This window comes from Prunus avium, chromosome 3, assembly GCF_965620075.1.
Source record: "Prunus avium chromosome 3, drPruAviu1.hap1.1, whole genome shotgun sequence".
NCBI lineage: Eukaryota > Viridiplantae > Streptophyta > Magnoliopsida > Rosales > Rosaceae > Prunus > Prunus avium.
The window spans coordinates 5,472,375-5,497,953 of record NC_142286.1 but is presented as its reverse complement, the minus strand read 5'-3'; the positions used below and the strand labels follow the sequence as shown (position 1 = coordinate 5,497,953).

At 38.3% G+C, this 25,579-nt stretch overlaps 1 protein-coding gene across 1 annotated transcript; it reads right to left on the bottom strand.

The window, feature by feature from the left end:
* Positions 1-6,624, bottom strand: LOC110769491 (putative CoA ligase CCL8). The gene is given in 18 exon segments (XM_088251046.1): positions 1-377; positions 491-544; positions 730-909; positions 1,056-1,129; positions 1,305-1,395; positions 1,608-1,712; positions 2,060-2,137; positions 2,252-2,344; positions 2,830-2,928; positions 3,213-3,292; positions 3,295-3,319; positions 3,470-3,523; positions 3,728-3,796; positions 4,284-4,330; positions 4,485-4,674; positions 4,877-5,089; positions 5,186-5,352; positions 6,292-6,624. Coding segments are annotated over 18 exon segments (1,809 nt in total). The 5' UTR covers positions 6,437-6,624; the 3' UTR covers positions 1-332.
* Between the last annotated feature and the right edge of the window lie 18,955 nt (positions 6,625-25,579).

The window sequence follows — 25,579 nt, the reverse complement described above, 5'->3', positions numbered from 1 at the left end:
TGATTCAAAGGATCTAGCTTTAAATGAGATGAGGTCAATTAGATATTTTTAACTTCGTCTTTACATACTGATTCTAAGTTTATTCTTTATTCAGAAATCTATACAGAAAAAAAATTGTGGATTAGCTGCAAAGAGCTTCAACAATTGATTTCCCTCAACTCACTGCATCATAATCATTTTATCTAGACTACCCTAGCAGACATTCATGAGTCACGTTCCACAACCGCATGACGAGGATACTTCCTACGATGAATTCGAACTTTAGTTTCCAGAACTTCATGTTGTGTGTGCCATAGCTTCTTAATTCCTTTCTTTCTGTTCTGCAATCAAGTCTATGAATCAGAAGCCAGAGTTTTCTTCAACTCTTTTTTATTCACCTGCAATCAGATGTGCAATGTAAGTACACCTTACAAGTTTATGCGATGTAAATACAAATAAATAAACAATGCTTTTGTAGCTTAGCAAATAAGGAAATGTAAAAGTAACTTGCCTTTCCCATCGCATTCCGAGGTAGTGAATCCCACAGAAGCAGTCGTGCCGGTATCTGGAAAAATGTAATGCAGTTATTTGTAGTGCTCATTTGAGAATATAGTTGTGGTGTTTGAAAAATGTGATGATGATTTGGAAGTTATTATTCATGAGAACAGAATGTTTATAACTTGATAACTGAAGAGGACTGATAATAAAAACTCCAGAGGAAGAGAAAAAGTGAATGATGGTCAGTAATACCTTGTATGGTGCAAGTTTGTCTTTTGCCCAAGCAGATAGATCCTCCAAGCTTATAGCAGGTCTCAGTTCTTCCTTTTGTTTCCTCTTCGCTTCAACCTCTGGCACAATTATTGCACAAACAATTTCTCCATAGTTTTCGTCTGGCAAGCCCAACACACAACACTCCTCCACAGCTGGGTGCTACATAAAAGGGGTGATTTTAGTTAGAAAATTCAATCGTTCATTGAGCACTTCAATTTTTCATTTTTCTTTATAAGACCTACAAAGAAAAAGAACAAAATCATAGCGTATCCATGAGAAAACTGGAATAGAGGTCAAAAATCCACCTGTAAAATAACTGATTCGATTTCTAATGCAGATAACTTGTATCCACCAACCTTCATAATATCAGCACTAGTACCTGATACATGTCATCAAAAAATACGGAAGAAGAAAGAAGAATTCATTCTCAGTTAGACGTCCTTTAAGTATCTGCTTTGCTAACCAGAAGCATCAAAATCTGAGACTGGTAAAAAACAAACTTGAAGGAATGCATCAATAAGAGTATCATGCACATGAGTTCTAGGTATCCTTACGTCCCAATATGATGTAGTACCCATCTTCGTCCACTGTACCAGCATCTCCAGTTTTGAAGAACCCATCACTTGTAAATGATTCCTTGGTTACCTAGACAATGACCACAATGTCGTAAGAGAAATTTGTTGATATTCTTCAGAATTTCATTATGCCATATACGTAAAATGTAGAATTTCATTACTCCATGTTCCATTCTTCAATTAAAAGAAAAGCACACCTCACAAACATAAATGCAGGTGTGTGCGTGTGTATGTGTGGTTTGTTATCGCAGGTGGCATCAAATTTCTGAAATCAGAAATTACCTCAGGAAGTTTCCAATATTCCTTGAATACTGAAGGGCTTCTGATACAAAGCTCTCCCACGCCTATACTATCACTTCCACTGTCATCTTCTGCAACAATCCTTACCTATAACAAATACAGATCTTATAAACATACATATATAGATACTAATTTTGTAGTTACTTTTTATTGAGAAAAACACTCCCATGTCAATTATGAGACACATCACCAGTAAAGTACACCAGCTTCCTAACTCTACAATTTATAAGCTGTTTCAAGGACCAGAATATAGTCTTTGTCAATTAGCATCTAAAACATGCATGCACTAAATGTCTTAAGATTTTGCTATTTTAAGTGGTTCCCTTCAGCATCAGGGCTAATTATTAAAATCTGCATGTGAAAAGCTTCCTTCATAAGTTTCTTATGGTAAAATTGCTGCCGTAAGTATATTTCATAACCTGTAGCCCACTTACCTCCACACCTGGAAATGGTTTTCCAACCGTGCCTGCCTTCCGCTCACCTATTAAGGGGTTTGATATTGCCATGACAAACTAAAAACATCAAAAACCATATATATGATAAGAAACTTTATTTTTTGGATACATGCACTCTCTTCATAGAGTGAGAATACTAGTTCAAAGTAATTTAAACTAAATATCACTTACCTCTGTCATGCCATATAGTTCCAAAAGACGATGTCCTGCGATGGATTCCCATTTATGCATTACAGGTTGAGGGAGTGCAGAGGAACCACACATCTGGGAGAAAGAAATAAGTTTCATAGTCATGGGTATAGGATTCACCATAGACTTTAATATAGAGGAATGTAAAGGCCAATTTTCATGATAACATTGGGTGGTTCTCCGCAGGAGCTAATTAACTTAGCTGATAATGTATCCTGATGTTATCTGAAAAGACCTGGGATAAAATCCCACATTCATGGTGTCCTTTTTTGTTGCCTTACCTTTCATGTAAACCAGAAGAACGGAGAAAGTTCCACTACCACCAAGGATGCTGTGGTAATGGAAAGAGAGCCTACAAACTTGTGTAGATACAAATACTCTCACAATTATCATTCCCATATTAGTACCTTACAATTAATTTTCAGACAGTATTTAAAGAGTAAATTTTTACATGTATTTCCGATAAAGATCCAATAATCAAACAAAGGCATCTTACTTCCTGTTTACAATATAGATGCAAAACCATTATTGGGGAAAGAAAAAGCTTTCAGGCTACTTACCATAAGACCCAACTGTCTTGCAGCATAGGCAGAGGCAGATTTTAGCTCTGGATCCATTGCTTCATGAGCTTGTATCAATCGAGTATACATGGTCGGAACCTACACAAATACAAGCTACTTAACTTGCAGTCTAACTAAATTAAGATAAGTATTTCCATCTAAAATCAGTACAATGAGAGATGCAGTAGATGCATAGCATGTTTAACCTTCAATTCACGTATTGAAGATTATAAAACCAAAAAATCAACTAACAAGCAGGAGATACCTTTTTAGAATATGGCACTTTCCCAAGAATTTGTATTCTAGTGCAATTATAATATGTTATAACTTACAATAGATTTTCATATTAGCAAAAACATCCCTCACATACAGAGTAGACTTACTCCTGTAAACACAGTTATGCCATCAGCTGCCTTAGTTCCATTTATTGGATACGATTCACGCCATCTCTGCCAAATACCCTCACGCTAAATTTTGGCATAAACTAAACCTTCAACAACATAAACAGAAGAAATTAAATTACAATAAGTAGCTGAGCAAGACTCATGCAGCCAAACAAAGCCGTTCCAGGGAAAAACAATGGTGAAAGCCTTCAGTTGTCAAGGCAACCAAGGAAAACAGAAAAAGGAGAGTATATTACCATGGAACCTGCATAGAGTGGGGCAAGTACAGCATTGAAAAGCCCATGAACATGTATGTTATAGGTTAAGGATAACATGTTTCAATCAATCATCAAAGCCATAAACCAACAAGGATAAATTTCAGTGTGCGACTTAGAATTTCCAATCAAGTTTCTAACAGAAAAGGAAGACACAGAAGACATCAACTAAACGTAAGCTCAGACTGCATATGGAAACAGTACAATTTGCAAGCAAGTACATAAAAGTAGAAGGATATGATGTAGTGGTAGACAATTCAAGAACTGATCAGCATATGTATACTCCCAAGCTTCTGCCAAGGTTTGGACCTGAAATTGAGGCAACATCAGGGCAAAAGTCAACCATAGTTAACTTGGAATAGAGACGCTAGAGTCAAGGAAAATAGTGCATGACCTACAAGAATACCTCCATTACATGACTTATAATGTTAAAACGCATAAAAGTGAAATGATAAATGAACACCAAGAGATGTTTTTTTTCCTTTGCAAAACAAATCCGTGGACAAGTAGCCCACATGAAAAGAGATGCATTGCAGAGCTAACATCAAAGAAGACTTCTTAGAAGAAATAGCCAAACTTGACAAACAAACCCCTAAACTACAGATGCCTACTAATCAAGAGAAAATGTTTCTAAAACAGTGATCCAGTATATAAAAATTATATTACATCATCTGTTGTCCATTATAATGAAGACCCTTATTGTGACATGTGTATCCTACACCTCACCTGAAACTATTTTAGTGGTAGAACGAAATATAGCTAAATCTTTGCTTGCAAGAATAGATGGGGAACATACCTGTGCACTGATACTTTTGTGCGTGTGCACAACTCCTTTAGGTTTTCCTGTTGTGCCACTAGTGTATATAATTAATGCAGGATCCTCACCCTCATAACAAAAAATGACAGCACAATAATCAAAATTTATTATTAACCCCTACAGCATTCCCAATCTAGGATATAAATTTGCACATTCTTAAAGGCACACAATCTCTCTTACTTGATTGCTTTTTATTCCGGTGAAAAATTCTATCTGCGTCTATTTCTCCAGCTTGTAAATTACCATCTGCACTTTTTTCTGAAGAACTACTAGGAACGGGTGGAATAAGAGAAACTTGAGCAGCACATTTAGCAGCAACATTTTCCATAAGTTGCTGATGATCTTCAGTACTCAGAATCATGGAGACATCCTGTAAACCAGATAATCATTTAAGGCCTACAGAATTTATGCCAAAAATAAAATAGAAAAATACAGAATGAAGATAAGGTATGGCAACATGTATTAAAACTAGTTACTGCATATATTAAAACTAGTAACTCAATAAATAGTGTTGAGAAAAACACAAGTCACTAAGAAAGAAAAGTAAAACGAAGGGGATATTGGGGACTCACTGAATCATTCATCACATGCAAGAGCTCAGCTTCAGGATAGCTGAGAGCAAGTGGAACCGCAACACCTCCACTAAGCCAGGTCCCAAGTATACCAGCAACAAATTCAGCTGAGGGCTTAGCCACAATTCCTATTCTAGCCCCTCCAAGATGCCCTTGTCCTCTTCCACAATCAATTGCTGCTGAAGGAGATTCATGCTTACTTGCTTCGGAAGTCTGTACGCCAAAGACACTAAAGAATAAGCGAAAATATTGTGGGAAAGAAACTATAAATGTTGAAATAAAAAAATTGAAAAAAAAACTAAAACTCACTGCGTTCAAGTGACGACTAGATAACAAGCTAGATATACTTGATGCAGAAGAGATTAGTTGATTGTAACTGCAACTCTTGTGATCAGATCTAATAGCAACACTGTCACGAGTTGCAGACCCTTGATTAGTTACCTTTACCGCCTCCATAAATGAACCAGATTGCAATGCTGTAAGGGATTAGAAAACAAAAAAGAGCAGATAATCAAATATACATCTAGCTTCTAGCTGCGCATAGCACAATGATTCATTCAGCCCTTGCAACAAAACTATCAACAAACAAGCATTGCAAGTGCAACTTTCTTAGATAGAAACACAAAATGAGGAGTCTTTTACTAATTGTGGTTATATCTCAGAATTTTAATCCACAGTCTATAACCTAAAAACCGAATTTCCCATCATATTTACTATAGTTGAGCTAAGGACATTTGAAGAGGCACATTGTGTTTAACAGAAAATCCAAGGGACAAGTAAAAATTTCAAGTGATCAGTACAGCTGATAGAAGATATCAGTAACTAGACGTGATTAAACCATACATCTGCTAAATAAGATGCACACGATAGATACACCACCAATTGTCATATAGAAAGGAATGCAGGCCTTTGATCAACTAGAAACATTCAACTTCCTTTTTCTTATCTTATTTTTCTCCGATCACAGGGCCTTGCCTGGGTTTAAACCTCTAAAATGTAAAGGGCTGTATTAATTGGGTCAAAATATAGGAGTTCAATACTGAAATTCTGTTATCATGATTTTATATATGAAGTGAGGTTACAAATCATTCTAAGTGTTCCTGGGAAAAGAAAAGGAATTTGTCCAGTTTTAGGGTCCCAACTCAAAGAACATTAATACACAATAACAAAAATCAATAAAGAAACAAAAATCGCATCAATGCTCTGTTTGGTTAACGAGTGAAAACACAGGAACATGAAAACCCTTCGCAATGCACAACCCAGGAAACCAAAAAAGAAAAAACCAAATCCTATTCAGTCTAGTCCCTCAATTTTTCCAAAACCCAAGACAATCTTAAAACTTCCCCTCTCTAACTTTCTCAGCAACCAAAAAGCAAACATCTTGTGGGCTAAACAACATAAAAGTAGGAACTTACAAGAGAAAAGGCGAGATTCTGATAAGCAGAGAAAATGATATGTCCTTTTGAAGTAGCAGGAGGCCTTGAGACGCAAAGCAGGGGAATAAGAGCAGAGGGACCTGAGCTGTTGGTTGAGAGGTTTAAATGGGGAGGTGGATCTCATTTTAGGTGTGGCCTATTAAATGGTCACAATTTTTGGTCTGTCAGTGATGACGCAGTTGATGTGGTCGTTGTTGTTGGTGGTGTGCGTAAGATTAGTTTGGTTTTGGTCTTGGCTGCATTCAATCAAAAGGTTGATGGTTTGGTTTATGTCTGGTCGCTGGTGCTTCTAGCTTTGACAATTTGAATTTGAGTTCTGCTGCAAAACGGCAAGTTAAAAAGACACAATTTTGCGAGGGAGGGATTAGAGGAGAAATGATTTTCACATTTTGGGTTCTAATTTGTGAGATTTTTTGTAAACGTGTTGTTAAAAAGTGTTTTTGTAACCGTTTGAACCTTTTTTTAATCGTAAACTGTTTTTTTTTTATGTTTCAGGAACTACGGTCTGAATGTCAGTGACATCATGGATATAATTGTTCTTTCTTCTTAACTACAATTAGTCGCCTCACAATTACAAAGTTTCCTTTTTGATAATCTACAAAGATTACAAAATTAAGGTTCATGTGTATATGATAATGTTATTTTGAATTTTTTTAGGGAGATTCACTATTGTACCCAAAATAAGAGCCCAAATTATATATATATAAAAAAACCCTATATGAAATGGATTTTAGAAACACATTCAAAACTCATTTACAACATAACAAAAAGGCTTTTAACTTCTTTTAAATTACAAAACTGTCAATATTTCTTAAAACAAACTCAACCCCAAAACCTCATAAAAAAAGCCCAAAACACTCAATAGGGCATCAAAGTAATTTAATAATCAAAATTAAATTTAATATGGCCAGCTGTCATTTTTTGGGTTTTTTTGGATTTGTTTATAGAAATTAAATGGTGTATGGTTTATTTATAGTTTTAGTGCTAAGAATGAGTATATGACTAAATATCTTTTATATATATATATATATATATATATACAAAATGAATGAATAATTCCGCATCAAAGTGACCAAGCAGTGCATTCAAGTTATCGATTGTGTGATAGGGGCTAAGTTAAACACATATGATTGAAGGGTGTTGGAACAATTTTTTAAAAGTGAATCATACTTGCAATTTTTCCAATGACCCAAAAGACAAATAAAGAAAAAAGGAATTACTCACAGCATAGGGTTTATGCTAATCTAAGGTTAAATTGTTAATACTTTTAGACACAAATAGTAAAAGAAGAAACAAAGGCGCATGTCTACCATAAATAATTAAAAAAAGAAGAAAGGCAGATGATAATTAAAGGAAGGGTAATACTAGGGTTACCACATTTTTTATACCACCTCTCTAATAGAGGTGGAGCCCACCAATACAATAGAGCCCACCTCTATTAGAAAGGTGGTATGAAAAATGTGATAAGCCTAGCATTTTCCATAAAGGAAACTTTATGAACCAACCAAATTTTCCCTACTATTTTTTTTTTTTGGTTACATAAATTTTCCCTACTATGAACGAGATTCTTTTGACCTACAATTTTTACAAAATCTCACTCGGCCATAATGGCCACAAGGCCCAAGAGGCAGTTTCGAGAAATTTTTTGGTAGTATTGAAACTAGAGCCCACAGTGGGGTTCCAAAAAATTTCTCCATATTTTTTTATTTTGTTCACAGATATTTTGTCAAACTGTTTGAATGGCAGGGCATGTCGTCACCATATTGTCGTCCTCCAGTTGTAGAGTTTTTTTAAAATTTATTTTCTCCACCAAAAACATGTGCTGATAAATTAAAATAAAAGAAAACGAAGAGGGCTAATTTCAGTTACTACAAGTGCTACAAAACTTTGAACTATTCCAAAGCACTAAAGAAGAGGGCTTTTCACCCTTGATTTAGGAAAGAGAGGGAGACAGCATAATGAATATCGAAGAATTGAGTAAGTGCAGTAAAAAGGAAATTAATTCTTTCACACTTGCAAAAACCCGACCCTTCTCTGCAACCTTGCTTCTTCCCATTGTTCAATCTTCTTGACCTCTAATAAATTATTTCGCTAAATATTAAGTGACGGGGTGACTACAAAAGTCTTTCCCACTCGGATGATGCTATAACTTATAAGCCTCTTTTCTTAACAAAAGCCTTTCACACACCCAGAAATTCTTCCTGGGCGTATTAGGGCGTAGGCGCATTGTCAGTTTGCATGGCTGTCCATTGGGTAATTGTATGTCTTCTATAGTTCTTCAATATATGGCTTGTTTTCACCTTTTATTTTCATGATTGTGGGAGTTAACATATGACTTTTCCTACTCACACACCAAACATATGCTTTCATAGACCATTCAATCAATGAAAGCAATAATTTCTTATCTACAGTGGCTCTAATATAAAATGTGAAAAATAGGGATTCTACTGAAATTCATAACTTTATTTTAGTGAAGAAGGGTTTCATTCTCCAAATTGATTAATTCTAATGACATCTCACTAATAAATTTTGGTGCCTGATCAATTTCTTTGTTGGCTTGCTGGAGCAGAACCCTCTTGCTTGCTAAAGACCCTTAAGATAAACGAGTTTTTATCATATCTAGCCAAAATTTAACCCCTAAATTCATAAATATCAGTTTCTGCAAAAACTCAGTTAAAATTATCGAAGGGCATTGCCAGCAAGAAAGTTCCCTAAACCCTTTTTTAGCCTTTAGGGTTATGTATCTATATTTCTCGAGTATATAGTATGTCATATATTCTTGCTTGCTTCAAAAGGTTTGCCATATTGTGCTTTCTAGTATTACAATAAATTCAATAACAAATATTAAAGCAAAACATTCACACAATATCATGTGTAAGTAGTAAACAAAAATCCAAATCCATCCTAAATAGTTCATGACAAATTAATATAGATGTTCAAATCCGCCTCAAATAGTTCTAATAAAAATTTTACAAAAAAAAAAAGTAGTACTAGAGTTGCGCCCGAATCTGCCCTACATGATACTCAAGGGTCAAAGAGAACGTTGCAAAGGGTCTGTGCCGTTATGCATCCCTGCAAAGGGTCTATTGTTGGGAGGGAGATTTGCTATTTTGAAGGTGCTCGATCTTGAAGCCTTTGCCTTTGTATGATAAATAAAAACACAAAAATATTCATATCAGATATAGTACTGCAAATAAGATTTTATTGCTATTAAAGGAATGACTTTTGTTAACCGATACATTAAAAAGAAGCAAAAATACTAATCCACAAACATAAATATGAAGAAGTTGATGGGTCTCAAGTTCGAATTCCTATGGTACCTACGTAGTGTGCGTATGTGTGTGTGCGCGTGTGAAACTTCCATAAGTTTTGTAGTTTAGACTATCGCTTGTACTAAAAAAACATAAATACAAGGAAATATAACATCACAATTGAGAAGAGAATAGTGAGAAGAAACTGTTGACCCCTGAAAAGTTTAAAAAACAAATTAATATATATATAAGATCGAAGAAAGTACCTATGACGCCTCAAAAGTAATAGATCTTCATTAAGGCGGTCCAGTAAATGCCTTCTTTCATGACGCCAAAGAGAACCAAGCATCAACGCTGGAAAACCAATCAATGCTGATAGAAAAAGAAGCGCAGCGTCCATGATTTTGTTTACAGGAGGGTATAGCTTTTGTGCATTCAAAGTGAGAGAAGAACAAGTGCAAGGTTTCCACGCACAAGTATGTATAACACATATATATATGGCTATAGTTATAGGCTTGATTATATTTATAAAATACCTGGAATGCATTCTTTTTATTTTGTTTACTTCACTTGCAAGAAAACAAGATTTTCTTGATAGGAAAGAAAAGATAATTTTAAACTTACCATTACAAAGCACCCTCACTAGCCATTATACCCTTTTATTTCTTTCCAGTTTTGCAACTAGGTTGTCCATCGCATCGCATCCATATCTTTTGCCTAATTAACCTAATTACAAGTACCAAAAAAGGAAAAAGAAGGAATATAAATATAGAGGCTGTGAATATTTCCTTTGATACTTGATAGTGATACGTACAGAGGTTATATATTTGGATCCGGATCCCCTCTACTCTGATTTTCTCTGCCATGATCTGCTTTACTTATGTTCTCCATACGCCACCTCATTAAAATTTAATCTAAGAGACATAAAATTGACACATTATCCTTCAAATAAAAACCCAATTTACTCCTAATTAAAAAAGAAAAAAAAAACCTTAATCCAACTAACTGCAAAATTACGTCCTTTTTTTTTTCTTCTTCGCCCTCCACGTCCTGTCCTTTTTTTTTTCCCTTTCTTCGACTGTGCCCCAAAATCTCATCTCTCACCAACGTCACAAAACATATTAACAATTATCAAATATTGAACTTCTTGGCTTTACCCAGAAATGAAAAACAAGAATTTATTCTTCTTTTTCTTGTTTCTCAGGAAGCTTTCTAAACATATTGGATTTTTATGGTTAAAAATGAATAAATGTGTCAACTATCTGAAAAATTACAGAAGGCGTTAGATTTGGAAGCCTCATCACAAATTTGGCTGCTGGAATTCGGAGAAGGCTGCCACTTCACCATAAAGCCCAGGAACGCAAAAATCCCACCACCTACAATAATAGTAATACAAATGTACAAAACACACTCTCTCTTGAAACATGATTTTTCTTTTGATAGGGGAAAAAGAAGGGATTGTGATGCAGAGGTTTTGGAGAAAGGAAAGCTTGGTGTGAGAGATAAGATTTTGGGGCAGAGACATAAAGAAGGGGAAAAAAAAATTAAGAACAGGACGTGAGACAGGGATTGAATAAAAAAAAAAAGATGTGAGACAGGAAGAAGGAAGAGAAGAAAGAGGACATGATGTTAACTTTCCCGTTAGTTGGATTAGGGGTTTTTTTTTTCCTTTTTTAATTAGGAGTAAATTGGGTTTTTGTTTGAAGGATGATGTGTCCATTTTTAAGTCCCTTAGATTAAATCTTAATGAGGTGGCGTATGGAGAATAAAAGTAAAGCAGATCATGGCAGAGAAAATCAGAACAGAGGATCCGGATCCTATATATTTATACAATAAGTAATTGTAATTGACTCATAAATCAACCTAATTTATATATGGGAAAGTGAATATATGCCCGAGATATGCCCTTTTGCTTTATTTGAAGGAAAAGACAAATAATTTTTATTTATTTATTTGTCGCACGTATATATAGCTTATAAATGAGTTCATCTTGTGCTCCCTACACCCTCACAGATACTTTTGCTACTCAGAGTACTTGTTTAAATCTTCTTAATTTTCTTTGTCTACCCAAAAAGAATCGACCCAACTTTAAATTTTTCCTAATCTAAATTAATGGCAAGGAAAGATATTTCAAATCTGGTGTTGGGAATGATGGGAGCTGCCTTCTTTGAGTTTATATGTAACTATATCTCTACATATAGAGAAACAGTTTCGGTACTTAGAGAGATTGATGAAAAGATGGAAGAGATTCGGAATACATGGAGGTCAGTACGTAGTTTCATCTTTAAATTAGTATTCTATTTTTTTTTTTTTTTAAACCTTGATCTTGGCTTTGATGCTTTAAGTTTGCTGAGGAAAACCTCAAAGATTAATATTCCAATTTGAATTCCCAAGCAATTGGATTAATTATAAATTTTGCTCCAACATTATTATATTTTCCTTGCCTTGTATGTGTTAATAGCCATGAAGAATTTAGAAAGCTTGTTGGTCAGGACATGTACGGCTTCTTCAAAGACTATGACAAGTGGACGAACTATTTCGACTTCTTCTAGTATCTCAAATACTGGTTAATTAGCTTGTTTGGCATCAAGTGTTTGGAGGCTTATTCTTCTAGTACGACTAAAGCTGCGAATTCATCTTATTATTTCATTTTCCATCAAGTGTTAATCAGTGGAGTGGTATTGTAGTTATGATATATTTGGAGGCTTATTGTTTCTGGATAGCGGTATTATGTTCAACTCACATAGATGACGAGAACGATATATCTTTTTGACGAATTTGATGTACCTAATTGTGGGTTGGTCAATTATTAAAGTCAACCCCAAATTTTTGTCCCAACAACTTTCCGTTTGGCCCAATTAAAAAGTTTATAACACAAGAAAGAAATTCGCCTATGACTCGCGAAACATCAAATTGAATTCAATAGTGGGAGATTACTTTTCTTTTTTTTCTTTTTTTTAAATGAGAGGAGAAATAAGACTAGAAGATTTAAATCCCATGAATTGGAGGATGGGGCATTAAAAATAGTACCTGCTGAATTTTATTTTCGATTAGGCTATTCCTCAAATTAATTGATTTTAAATTATTATTATTATTGAATTTAAGGGGTTGACAAAATTAATAATTGTTGGGTAGGACATGTAGAAAACTTAAAATTAAAATGGGAGTTTCACTAATATACCCAAAATGGGTGCTGAAATTATAAAAAAACCCCATATGGAAAACACTTTATAAACACACCCAAAATCCATTTATTAAATAACAAATTAGTGTTGAAGTTCCAATAAATTACAAGCACTGCCACTATCAAGCCCAACAGAAAAAAAAACTCAAAAAGCACCCAAAACAACCCCAGCCCAAACTTATAAAAGAACCCAAAGATTTTACCATCTCCAAAACCATAATTTCGTTCAAAAAAATGGAAAACAAAAACGTAACTTCCAGCCTGCGACTTTAATTAACCATCTCTGCCAAACGTCCCTTCAGTCAACGTCCACCACCAAGCTTGATCTACTTTCAAAAACAAACACCACACACTGACCTCCACCTACAAAACCAAGACAAAATTTCAGAGAACAATTTCAACAAGAAAACACTTCAAAGGTAAGACATTTACAAACCAAACCTACACTGTAATTTTGATTAATTGCTATAGAGTTCCAGTCTAGGGTAATAACAGCATTTTAGATTCGAATCAAAGACAAAATCTTGAAACTATATTGGATTTCACTATTGCACTGACTGCTTACTATCATTATTTTAGTCGCTAGTTCACTGAAATTTCTAATTAATGGCTGTAAAGTTCCAATAAAGGGTATTAACACTGATTGTTTCCTCTGAAATCCTATTTCTGAATAATGTCTACCACTGTAAAGTTCCAGTATAGGGTATTAATACTGCTTGTTTCCTATGAAATCCTATTTGTAATGCATGTCTACCACTGTATAGTTCCAGTATGTGGTAATAACACTGGTAGACGTGCATTACAAATACAATTTCATAGCAAACAAACAGTGTTATTACCCTATACTGGAACTTTACAGTGGTAGATAGACGTGCATTAGAAATAGGATTTCATAGCAAACAAGCAGTGTTATTACCCTAGACTAGAACTTAACAGTGGTAGACGTGCATTACAAATACGATTTCATAGCAAACAAGCAGTGTTAATACCCTATACTGGAACTTTACAGTGGTAGACATGCATTCGAAATAGGATTTCATAGCAAACAAGCAGTGTTAATACCCTATACTGGAACTTTACAGTGGTAGATAGACGTGCATTAGAAATAAGATTTCATAGCAAACAAGCAATGTTATTACCATATACTGGAACTTTACAGTGGTAGACATGCATTAGAAATAGGATTTCATAGCAAACAAGCAGTGTTATTACCCTAGACTGGAACTTAACAGTGGTAGACGTGCATTAGAAATAGGATTTCATAGCAAACAAGCAGTGTTATTACCATATACTGGAACTTTACAGTGGTAGACATGCATTAGAAATAGGATTTCATAGCAAACAAGCAGTGTTATTACCCTATACTGGAACTTTACAGTGGTAGACATGCATTAGAAATAGGATTTCATTGCAAACAAACAGTGTTATTACCCTATACTGGAACTTTACAGTGATAAAGTTCCAGTATAGGGTAATAACACTGTGAGATCACCATGAAATCACCATACAAACTAAGTCGTTGAATTTAAAACGTTCATAAGCCAAACACAAACAGAAAACACGCCAAACACAAACAGAAAACACAACGATTCATACAATAAACACTAGAAAAATACTGAAATGAGAAATCATCATAAGAATAAACTGTGAAAATACGTACATCAGATGCGTTACTGATGAGCTCACGGAGAAAGATCTCCTTGTTGCTGTAATAGGTGTTGATGATCAAACTCAGAAACTGGTTGATCTCATGGATCAGGACCCGAGTTCACCTCCTGAGTTGTAAAACAACGTTGCCGAGGTCGGCGTATCCAGCTCTTCAAAGAAGAGCTTCTTCAATGGCGACCGCAGAGAGGAAGACGAAGCCGCAGCCCCTTTGGATATGGAAGTATCGTTGTAGTCGGCATCCGCGAATAGGAGATCCTGGTTGCAAATCGGGAACACTGGACGGATCTGGCCATTTTGGAATATATCGTCGGTGGAAATTGGCGATCCGTCGGGATTGGTGCAGGTGAAAGAGAAATCGTCTTCATCTTCGTTCTTCTCGCAATCACCACCGGCATCGGCGTTCTGAAAGCCTTCGTCCGGCAATTGACACCTCAAATCCGCGAGCTTAACCATTAGCTATGTTCATATCGAAAAAAATGGAAATTAGCACCAAATTCAACGAAGAAACTGAAATCGAGTCAAAATTCAAGTAAACTAAGCAAAAATCAAAAGGAAAATAACGAATTGAAACAGATGGAACAAACCTGGAAAGGAAATGGAGACATCGGCGGCGAGAACATGTGTGAGGCCATGGACGTAACGGAGATTGTCGTCGGTCTTGTGTTGGTCCATGGCTCTGAGACTGTTTGGTTTACTTTGAAGGCAGAGAGAGAGGGAAGAAGAGAGATAACAGAGGAGAGATGAGGGTTTGAAGGAGGAGAGGGGCTTGAGGCTTCAAACCTGAAGGAGTGGTTTTGTTGAATTTTAACGTTCTCGGCATTCTATATATTCTAAACGAGATCCAAAACTAATTTAATGCTAAAAAGGGTAATAAAGGTATTTCATCTTATTAATTAAATTAAAAAATATACAATTGTTGATTTTGGGTTTATTTTGGGTATGTTTATAAAGATTAAATGGTATAGGGTATATTTATAGTTTTATGTCTAGGAATGGGTATTTCACTAAATTTCTAAATTAAAATCGGGGAAAAAAAAGGGCAATGGTTATTGTGAGAGAGTAGTGTGTTAGATAAATGATGTAGGTAATATGTCATTAATTCACAAAATATGGGGAAAAGTTTTTATTTATTTTAAATTTGTTAAAGAAAAGATAACCGATGGTATTATTGCAGTCCCGTTCTCTTGAACCCCAGTAGTCCGAGAAAACTGTGATCAACCACCCTTAAATAATGTTGAGAAAGAAAAAAAAAACTGATTTAAAAATTATAATCGTATCATCAAAACACTATTTTGATTATTAAAAATAAGTTTTCTAAAAAACCAAACAACCACCACCATTCAAATGGGTAAGGGCTAGTTTGACGTTGTTGTGCTTTTAAAAAAACTGCTTCTGCTGTGCTACGAAAATAATCAGCTGTGAAAAAAAGCTAATAGGCGTTTAGTAAACTGTTTTTGAAAAGCTGTTGTGAGTAGTCAAAGTCAGTGGCGGAGCCAGTGTAACATCCCGACCCAAAATATTATTAAGATTGGTTTTAATTTAATTAAATTTTGGAATTTCCAATTTTTGCCTTTGAAGTGGGGGCAAAAAGGTCAATTTTTATCCGGAGAGAGTTTGGAGCAGCAAGTGGTGTTTTTAGAAAGGTGGAATTGAGCCGAGTCCGTAGACACGGGGTAGGCTCGATTCGGATTTGAAACGAAGAAGTTATGGTCGAAAAACCATTAAGGGCTTGATTGGAAATTTTCAGAAATGAATTTTGTTAAAATCAGAAAATCTGATTATTTCTCTCATTTCTCTCTCTCTCTCCTCGCGACAGACTCCCCCCCCTTCATTTTTCTTCAGCCGCATCTCTCTCTCTCTCTTCGAATCTCCGGCCACCGGCCACGGCAGCGCACGAGACCGGACTCGATCGAACCGCCTCCTCCTCCTCTCTCTTCCCCGGCCAGCGCAGCCCGTGGAGCCGCTGGAATTCGCCGGAAAACGCAGAAACGTCGCCGGAAATTTCAGCAACTTTGAGGTCTTCGTTCTCCTTCGTTTCTCAACCAAATTGGACGAGTGAGGTATGAAAATTCATCTATTTTTCATGCTCTAGCTGCCTGTTGGTTAGGTTTCCCGAAATTTTGAGAGTTTATAACTCAAATTTCGAATTGAAGAAAACTGGCAGTTTCGGCCACCATTTTGGGCCACTTCCGGCCATTTTCTGGTCTTCACCCAAGAAGAAAAGTGGTTCCAAATTAGGTGTATTACCTAGGTTAGGAGTTTGGAGCCAAAATACTAAGTTTTTCCGGTCACCGGAATTGTGATCAAGCCACCCGCGTGCGGCAGCGCGTGGGGCGGCGCGTGGGCAGTCCGGCAGAGGCCACATTTTATCCTAGAATGATCCTCGTGTTGTCACGAGCGCGTAGGAGTTTACGGATCTCAATTTGGGTATCGTATGGACCTCGAACAAATTTTACCTAATATGTGATTTTCGGGTTTGATGTGTTTGGACCGTTAGATCAAACCCAATTTCATGTATGTTGTTCCTGGTATTCCTAGGATCGTATAGGAATTCGCGGATCACGAATCGGAGCCCCGGATGTTCTGATTCATTAATTTAAAGTTTTGACCGTCCGGTTGACCGAGTGTCTTCCGAGACTTTTCCAGCGCTTGAAACCCTTGGATTGGACCTTAGGGACGTCTCGTTCCTAGTACTTAAGGGAAACCCGGGAAATTAGGATTTTTCTTTAAAGTCTTATTTTGAAGAGTTGGATTTTTATTATCGTGTTCCTATTTTGAAATAGGTAATCCGACTCCGCCTTCACAGCAGGCAGGACCCTCTCAGGGTCACGCAGCTTGGGACTACTTGTGAGTGGACTTTGTTTTCAATAAATTGCATGATTTTTATAATGAAAGTTCTATGCATAAGGATTTAAAGGTTTATGGAAGTTTACCTAATACTTAAAGTGGAACGATTATTTTGTTACAGTATTTGGGATATATTTGGGTTTTGGATATATTCAAGTATCTTGAATTTTATGTATATGCTATTTTGGGAAAGTATTATATTTGTTGAATATTTGTGGGGGGTACTTGAGATATGGTTATGAGGCATGGAAAGATGCGAGAGTAGAAAGTCAGTTTGGAGTGCTATAAGCACTACCCTGTGTACCTCCCCTGGATTCGGAATGTGATTATGGAAATGTGAAATATTTGGAAATGTAAGTAGCCGGGGCATCCTTGACGGGATGTTGACCGTAGACCCTTGATTGGGTAGTCTGCGCGCGTAGGACAGTTCCAGGCGTACGGGTCTTGATTCTTCGTCCGTACGTGCTGGGTAGAGTATCAGTCCCCCAGTTGGACGACTCATCCCTAGCCACATGGACGTTTGAGGGCCGGATAAGTGTGAGCTAGTCAAACAATCCCCAGTTGGATTGTTTCCCCGGTACAATTAGGTGTGTCGTATACCTATACTATATCTCTATCATATACTTATATATTTATATACAGCCATACATTTATTCTTGTTTTTGAGCGAGGATACTTCCCCGCTCGTCGTGCCGGCAGGCACGTGTTTCGAGAGTTTATTTTGAGATTTACATGGAAAGATTTGGTTGGGTTGATTTGATAGTTTCACTGGATTTCGGATTTAGCTTGGGTTGGAGCAAATTACATATATGTATGATTATGTTGGATTTAATGCATTGGTTTCATGCATGGTTTTCTAACGGTGGGGTTATATTACTTTGGTTTAAATTGAACTAACTTTGTTTTGTCCACTCACAATTTTCTGTTTTGCGCCCCACAGCCAGTAGTTGACTGGAACGAGCCGCAGTGCCGTGTCTTGTGCTCCTGTTTTCACGAGCTTCAGCACTTGAGCCTTCTCAGGGCCTCTGTGCTATGTAAAATCGTTAAACTTCCTTCCCACTTTTATTTTCTTTGAATTCTGTTAGATGCTCTGTTATTGCCCAGTTAGAATTTTGGTATTTTGAGGCCGGAGGCCACAGTTTGTAAACGCTATGTATTGTGTAATGCATGCTGGCTGTTGGGTTGTTTTTATCTGTGTTTCTGACAGGTTGAAATTTTTTTGGGATTTGTCCTGTTGCAGGGGAGACTCTGCCAAAATTTTTGGTGGAAAGTCTCGGTTTTTAGTAAGTGGGCCCGGCATCTGCGGTATGCCGGATATTTAGGCGGGATCCGACCCGGTTTTCGAGGAAATCCGGGGCGGGTCCTGTCAGCTTGGTATCAGAGCATTAGGTTTCTTTTCCTTTGACCTTCATGCTTCTTTTGCGTGTTGGTACTAATAATTATGTGGTTTCTTGTTTAGAATCATGCATCCCCGTGGTGCCAGAACCAGAGGTCGTGGTCGTGCTCAGAGGTACGGACCCAATCCTCCGCCTCCATCTCCATCTCCGTCACCACCTTCATCTCCATCACCATCTCCACCTTCATCTTCACCTAGTGGAGAACAAGCGGGAGATAATGTGCCGGATTTCCAACAAGTGCTGAATCAATTCACTAGCCAGTTCACTCAGACCATGGCCACTGCTCTCCAAGGGCAAGGGAGACGGAATGTGGAAGGGTTGGATATTAAGAGGGTCAAGGAGCTAGGGGCTAAAGAATTCTTTGGAAGTGCAGACCCTACTGAAGCTGAGGCTTGGCTTACTGATTTGGAGAGAATTTTTGATGTCTTACAGTGTCCAGAGGAAGACAAGGTACGGTTGTCTGTCTTCCTTCTGAAAGGGAATGCCTATTATTGGTGGAAGATTGTCAGAAGGGGCCACACATTCGTTCATTGCACGTACTTTTGTACCATATGCCAGTGTTAGACCCACACCTATGGCAGGAAGTTTTAGTATTTCTTTACCTACGGGGGATGTCCTGTTTGCGGACATGGTGTTTAAAGGTTGTTATGTTCAAGTGGGAGATGCATTGTTAGATGCGAATTTGATCCCCTTGGATTTGGTAGATCTTGACATTATCTTGGGAATGGATTGGTTAGAAAAACATCGTGCATCGGTAGATTGTTTCAAGAAAGAGGTAGTGTTTAGAAGTCCGGGACAACCTGAAGTTGTGTTCTGTGGAGAGCGTAGAGTTCTTCCGTCTTGTCTCATCTCTGCCATAACCGCGAAAAGGTTACTTAAGAAAGGATGCGTGGGGTATTTAGCCCACATCATTGATACTCAGGAGATCACTTTGAATTTGGAAGATGTTCCTATTGTTCGTGAGTTTCCAGATGTCTTTCCGGATGATCTTCCTGGTCTGCCTCCTCAGAGAGAAACCGAGTTCACTATCGAACTCCTTCCAGGCACGAATCCAATTTATCAAGCTCCTTATAGGATGGCACCAGCAGAGTTGCGGGAGTTGAAGATTCAATTGCAAGAATTGGTTGATCTTGGGTTCATTCGACCTAGTGTTTCCCCTTGGGGTGCACCGGTGTTGTTTGTAAAGAAGAAGGATGGAACCATGAGGCTGTGTATCGATTACAGACAATTGAACAAGGTGACAGTGTGTAATCGATATCCTTTGCCTCGAATCGATGATTTGTTTGATCAATTAAAAGGAGCCAAGTATTTCTCTAAGATCGACCTGAGATCAGGCTACCATCAACTCAGAGTGCGAGATGAGGATGTTCCGAAGACAGCATTCAGGACTCGTTACGGCCATTATGAGTTCTTAGTGATGCCTTTCGGATTGACTAATGCTCCAGCAGCGTTTATGGATCTCATGAACAGAGTGTTCCGACCTTACTTGGATCGCTTTGTGATTGTATTCATAGACGACATCCTTGTTTATTCTAGAACTTTGGAGGGTCATAAGAAGCACCTGAGGTTGGTATTAAGGACATTGAGAAGGAGGCAGCTGTATGCCAAGTTCAGTAAGTGTCAGTTTTGGTTGGATAGAGTGGACTTCCTTGGACATGTGATATCAGCCGAAGGAATCTATGTGGACCCTCGAAAAATAGAAGCTGTTGTGAATTGGGTGCAACCCACCAGTGTGACAGAAGTACGGAGTTTCCTGGGGTTAGCAGGTTATTATCGTCGGTTTGTAGAAGGATTCTCGGTAATAGCAGCACCTCTTTCACGGTTAACGAGGAAGGATGTCCAGTTTGAGTGGACGGAAGAGTGTGAACAGAGTTTCCAAGAGTTGAAGAAACGGTTAACCACCGCACCTGTTTTAGCTCTTCCAGATAATTCAGGGAACTTTGTGATCTACAGTGATGCATCTTTGCAAGGCTTGGGATGTGTTTTGATGCAGCATGATCGGGTGATTGCTTATGCCTCAAGACAACTCAAGAAGCATGAGCAGAATTATCCTACACACGACTTGGAACTTGCTGCAGTGGTGTTTGCTCTCAAAATCTGGCGACACTACCTGTATGGTGAGACATGTCAGATCTTCACTGATCACAAGAGTCTCAAGTATATCTTCACTCAGAAGGAATTGAACTTGAGACAACGACGTTGGATGGAGTTGATTAAGGATTACGACTGTACGATTGAGTATCATCCCGGTCGAGCCAATGTAGTAGCTGATGCTTTGAGTAGGAGTATTAATGTGAGTATAGCTCATTTTAAAGGGGTTTATATTTCGTTGATGGGGGAACTACGGAAGGAAGAGGTAGAGTTGGAATGGAGTCAACAGGGTGCATTACTTGCTAGTTTGTATGTGAGGCCTATCTTGATTGAGAGGGTGATTGCAGCACAACTGGAAGATCCTAATCTTTGTGTAATAAGATCAGAAGTAGAAAGTGGTATACGGAGGGATTATGCAATAAGAGAAGACGGAGCCTTAGTAACTGGAACTCGTCTCTGTGTACCCAGGAATGACGACCTGAAGAGAGAAATTATGGAGGAAGCTCACTGTTCAACTTATTCTATGCATCCAGGTAGTACTAAGATGTATCGGACTCTACGTGAGTACTACTTGTGGCCGCATATGAAAGGTGACATTGCTAAATATGTGAGTAGGTGTTTGGTGTGCCAACAAGTGAAAGCAGAGCGACAGAAGCCTTCTGGGCTTATGCAACCACTCCCGATCCCTGAATGGAAGTGGGAGCATATTACAATGGATTTCGTTTTTAAACTTCCACGTTCTGCAAGTGGGTATGACGGAATTTGGGTGATAGTTGATCGACTCACCAAATCAGCTCACTTCCTACCTGTAAAGGAAACCTATTCTTTGACGAAGCTGGCGAAGCTCTTTGTGGATGAGATAGTGAGATTGCATGGAGCTCCTGTGTCCATTGTGTCGGACAGGGATGCTAGGTTTACCTCTCGATTCTGGAAGTGTCTACATGAGGCTATGGGCACAAGGTTACGTTTCAGTACTGCTTTCCACCCACAGATTGATGGACAGTCGGAAAGAACCATTCAGACTTTGGAGGACATGTTGAGATCCTGTGTGTTACAGTTGAAAAGTAGTTGGGATACTCACCTTGCTTTGGTGGAGTTTGCGTATAATAGCAGTTATCATTCGAGCATTGAGATGGCTCCGTATGAAGCTCTATATGGGAGGATGTGTAGAACTCCAGTCTGTTGGAATGAGGTGGGTGACAGGATTGTGGAAAAAGTGGATAGTATTCGGGATACAACTGAACAAGTGAAGATGATTCGAGAGAAGCTCAAGACCGCACAAGATAGACAGAAGAGTTATGCGGACAACCGGTCCAAGGATCTTGAGTTTGCAGTTGGAGACTGGGTATTTTTGAAGTTATCTCCTTGGAAAGGTGTGATGAGGTTTGGTAAACGTGGGAAGTTAAGTCCTCGTTATATTGGACCGTATGAGATCACGGAACGCATCGGATCAGTTGCCTACAGACTTGCCTTACCTTCGGAACTATCTCGGATCCATGAAGTATTCCATGTGTCCATGCTACGGAGGTACATGCCTGATCCTTCTCACATTTTAGAACAGCAACCCATGGAGTTGAGAGAAGATTTGTCATACGATGAGGAACCCGTACAAATCCTGGATAGAAAAGAGCAAGAGTTGCGCTCCAGATCTATCCCAATGGTGAAAGTGTTGTGGCAGAGTCAGACTGTAGAGGAAGCTACTTGGGAACCCGAGGAGCAGATGCGGGCCCAGTATCCTTACCTCTTCTTTTGACAGGTACGTAAATTTCGAGGACGAAATTCTTTAAGGGGGGTAGATTGTAACATCCCGACCCAAAATATTATTAAGATTGGTTTTAATTTAATTAAATTTTGGAATTTCCAATTTTTGCCTTTGAAGTGGGGGCAAAAAGGTCAATTTTTATCCGGAGAGAGTTTGGAGCAGCAAGTGGTGTTTTTAGAAAGGTGGAACTGAGCCGAGTCCGTAGACACGCGGTAGGCTCGATTCGGATTTGAAACGAAGAAGTTATGGTCGAAAAACCATTAAGGGCTTGATTGGAAATTTTCAGAAATGAATTTTGTTAAAATCAGAAAATCTGATTATTTCTCTCATTTCTCTCTCTCTCTCCTCGCGACAGACTCCCCCCCCCCCCCTTCATTTTTCTTCAGCCGCATCTCTCTCTCTCTCTTCGAATCTCCGGCCACCGGCCACGGCAGCGCACGAGACCGGACTCGATCGAACCGCCTCCTCCTCCTCTCTCTTCCCCGGCCAGCGCAGCCCGTGGAGCCGCTGGAATTCGCCGGAAAACGCAGAAACGTCGCCGGAAATTTCAGCAACTTTGAGGTCTTCGTTCTCCTTCGTTTCTCAACCAAATTGGACGAGTGAGGTATGAAAATTCATCTATTTTTCATGCTCTAGCTGCCTGTTGGTTAGGTTTCCCGAAATTTTGAGAGTTTATAACTCAAATTTCGAATTGAAGAAAACTGGCAGTTTCGGCCACCATTTTGGGCCACTTCCGGCCATTTTCTGGTCTTCACCCAAGAAGAAAAGTGGTTCCAAATTAGGTGTATTACCTAGGTTAGGAGTTTGGAGCCAAAATACTAAGTTTTTCCGGTCACCGGAATTGTGATCAAGCCACCCGCGTGCGGCAGCGCGTGGGGCGGCGCGTGGGCAGTCCGGCAGAGGCCACATTTTATCCTAGAATGATCCTCGTGTTGTCACGAGCGCGTAGGAGTTTACGGATCTCAATTTGGGTATCGTATGGACCTCGAACAAATTTTACCTAATATGTGATTTTCGGGTTTGATGTGTTTGGACCGTTAGATCAAACCCAATTTCATGTATGTTGTTCCTGGTATTCCTAGGATCGTATAGGAATTCGCGGATCACGAATCGGAGCCCCGGATGTTCTGATTCATTAATTTAAAGTTTTGACCGTCCGGTTGACCGAGTGTCTTCCGAGACTTTTCCAGCGCTTGAAACCCTTGGATTGGACCTTAGGGACGTCTCGTTCCTAGTACTTAAGGGAAACCCGGGAAATTAGGATTTTTCTTTAAAGTCTTATTTTGAAGAGTTGGATTTTTATTATCGTGTTCCTATTTTGAAATAGGTAATCCGACTCCGCCTTCACAGCAGGCAGGACCCTCTCAGGGTCACGCAGCTTGGGACTACTTGTGAGTGGACTTTGTTTTCAATAAATTGCATGATTTTTATAATGAAAGTTCTATGCATAAGGATTTAAAGGTTTATGGAAGTTTACCTAATACTTAAAGTGGAACGATTATTTTGTTACAGTATTTGGGATATATTTGGGTTTTGGATATATTCAAGTATCTTGAATTTTATGTATATGCTATTTTGGGAAAGTATTATATTTGTTGAATATTTGTGGGGGGTACTTGAGATATGGTTATGAGGCATGGAAAGATGCGAGAGTAGAAAGTCAGTTTGGAGTGCTATAAGCACTACCCTGTGTACCTCCCCTGGATTCGGAATGTGATTATGGAAATGTGAAATATTTGGAAATGTAAGTAGCCGGGGCATCCTTGACGGGATGTTGACCGTAGACCCTTGATTGGGTAGTCTGCGCGCGTAGGACAGTTCCAGGCGTACGGGTCTTGATTCTTCGTCCGTACGTGCTGGGTAGAGTATCAGTCCCCCAGTTGGACGACTCATCCCTAGCCACATGGACGTTTGAGGGCCGGATAAGTGTGAGCTAGTCAAACAATCCCCAGTTGGATTGTTTCCCCGGTACAATTAGGTGTGTCGTATACCTATACTATATCTCTATCATATACTTATATATTTATATACAGCCATACATTTATTCTTGTTTTTGAGCGAGGATACTTCCCCGCTCGTCGTGCCGGCAGGCACGTGTTTCGAGAGTTTATTTTGAGATTTACATGGAAAGATTTGGTTGGGTTGATTTGATAGTTTCACTGGATTTCGGATTTAGCTCGGGTTGGAGCAAATTACATATATGTATGATTATGTTGGATTTAATGCATTGGTTTCATGCATGGTTTTCTAACGGTGGGGTTATATTACTTTGGTTTAAATTGAACTAACTTTGTTTTGTCCACTCACAATTTTCTGTTTTGCGCCCCACAGCCAGTAGTTGACTGGAACGAGCCGCAGTGCCGTGTCTTGTGCTCCTGTTTTCACGAGCTTCAGCACTTGAGCCTTCTCAGGGCCTCTGTGCTATGTAAAATCGTTAAACTTCCTTCCCACTTTTATTTTCTTTGAATTCTGTTAGATGCTCTGTTATTGCCCAGTTAGAATTTTGGTATTTTGAGGCCGGAGGCCACAGTTTGTAAACGCTATGTATTGTGTAATGCATGCTGGCTGTTGGGTTTTTTTTATCTGTGTTTCTGACAGGTTGAAATTTTTTTGGGATTTGTCCTGTTGCAGGGGAGACTCTGCCAAAATTTTTGGTGGAAAGTCTCGGTTTTTAGTAAGTGGGCCCGGCATCTGCGGTATGCCGGATATTTAGGCGGGATCCGACCCGGTTTCCGAGGAAATCCGGGGCGGGTCCTGTCAGCCAGGAATTTTACCAAGAAGGGTCAACTTTAAATAGCTTTATAATTGCAATGAACTTAGTTTTTATAGAAAAATATATGTAAGAATTCATTATAATGATTAAATCTCAATATCACAAATTTAATATCTTAGTAAGTATAACCCAAATTCTAGCAACCTAAAAATAATGAAAGAGTATCAAAAGTTGATTTTAGATAGAATGAGAAAATCAAACAAAATCTATGACACACACATATAAATGACATATGAAGACATGAAAAAAAATAGAGATCATATTCATGTTCATTGTAGACAATTTACATTTGTG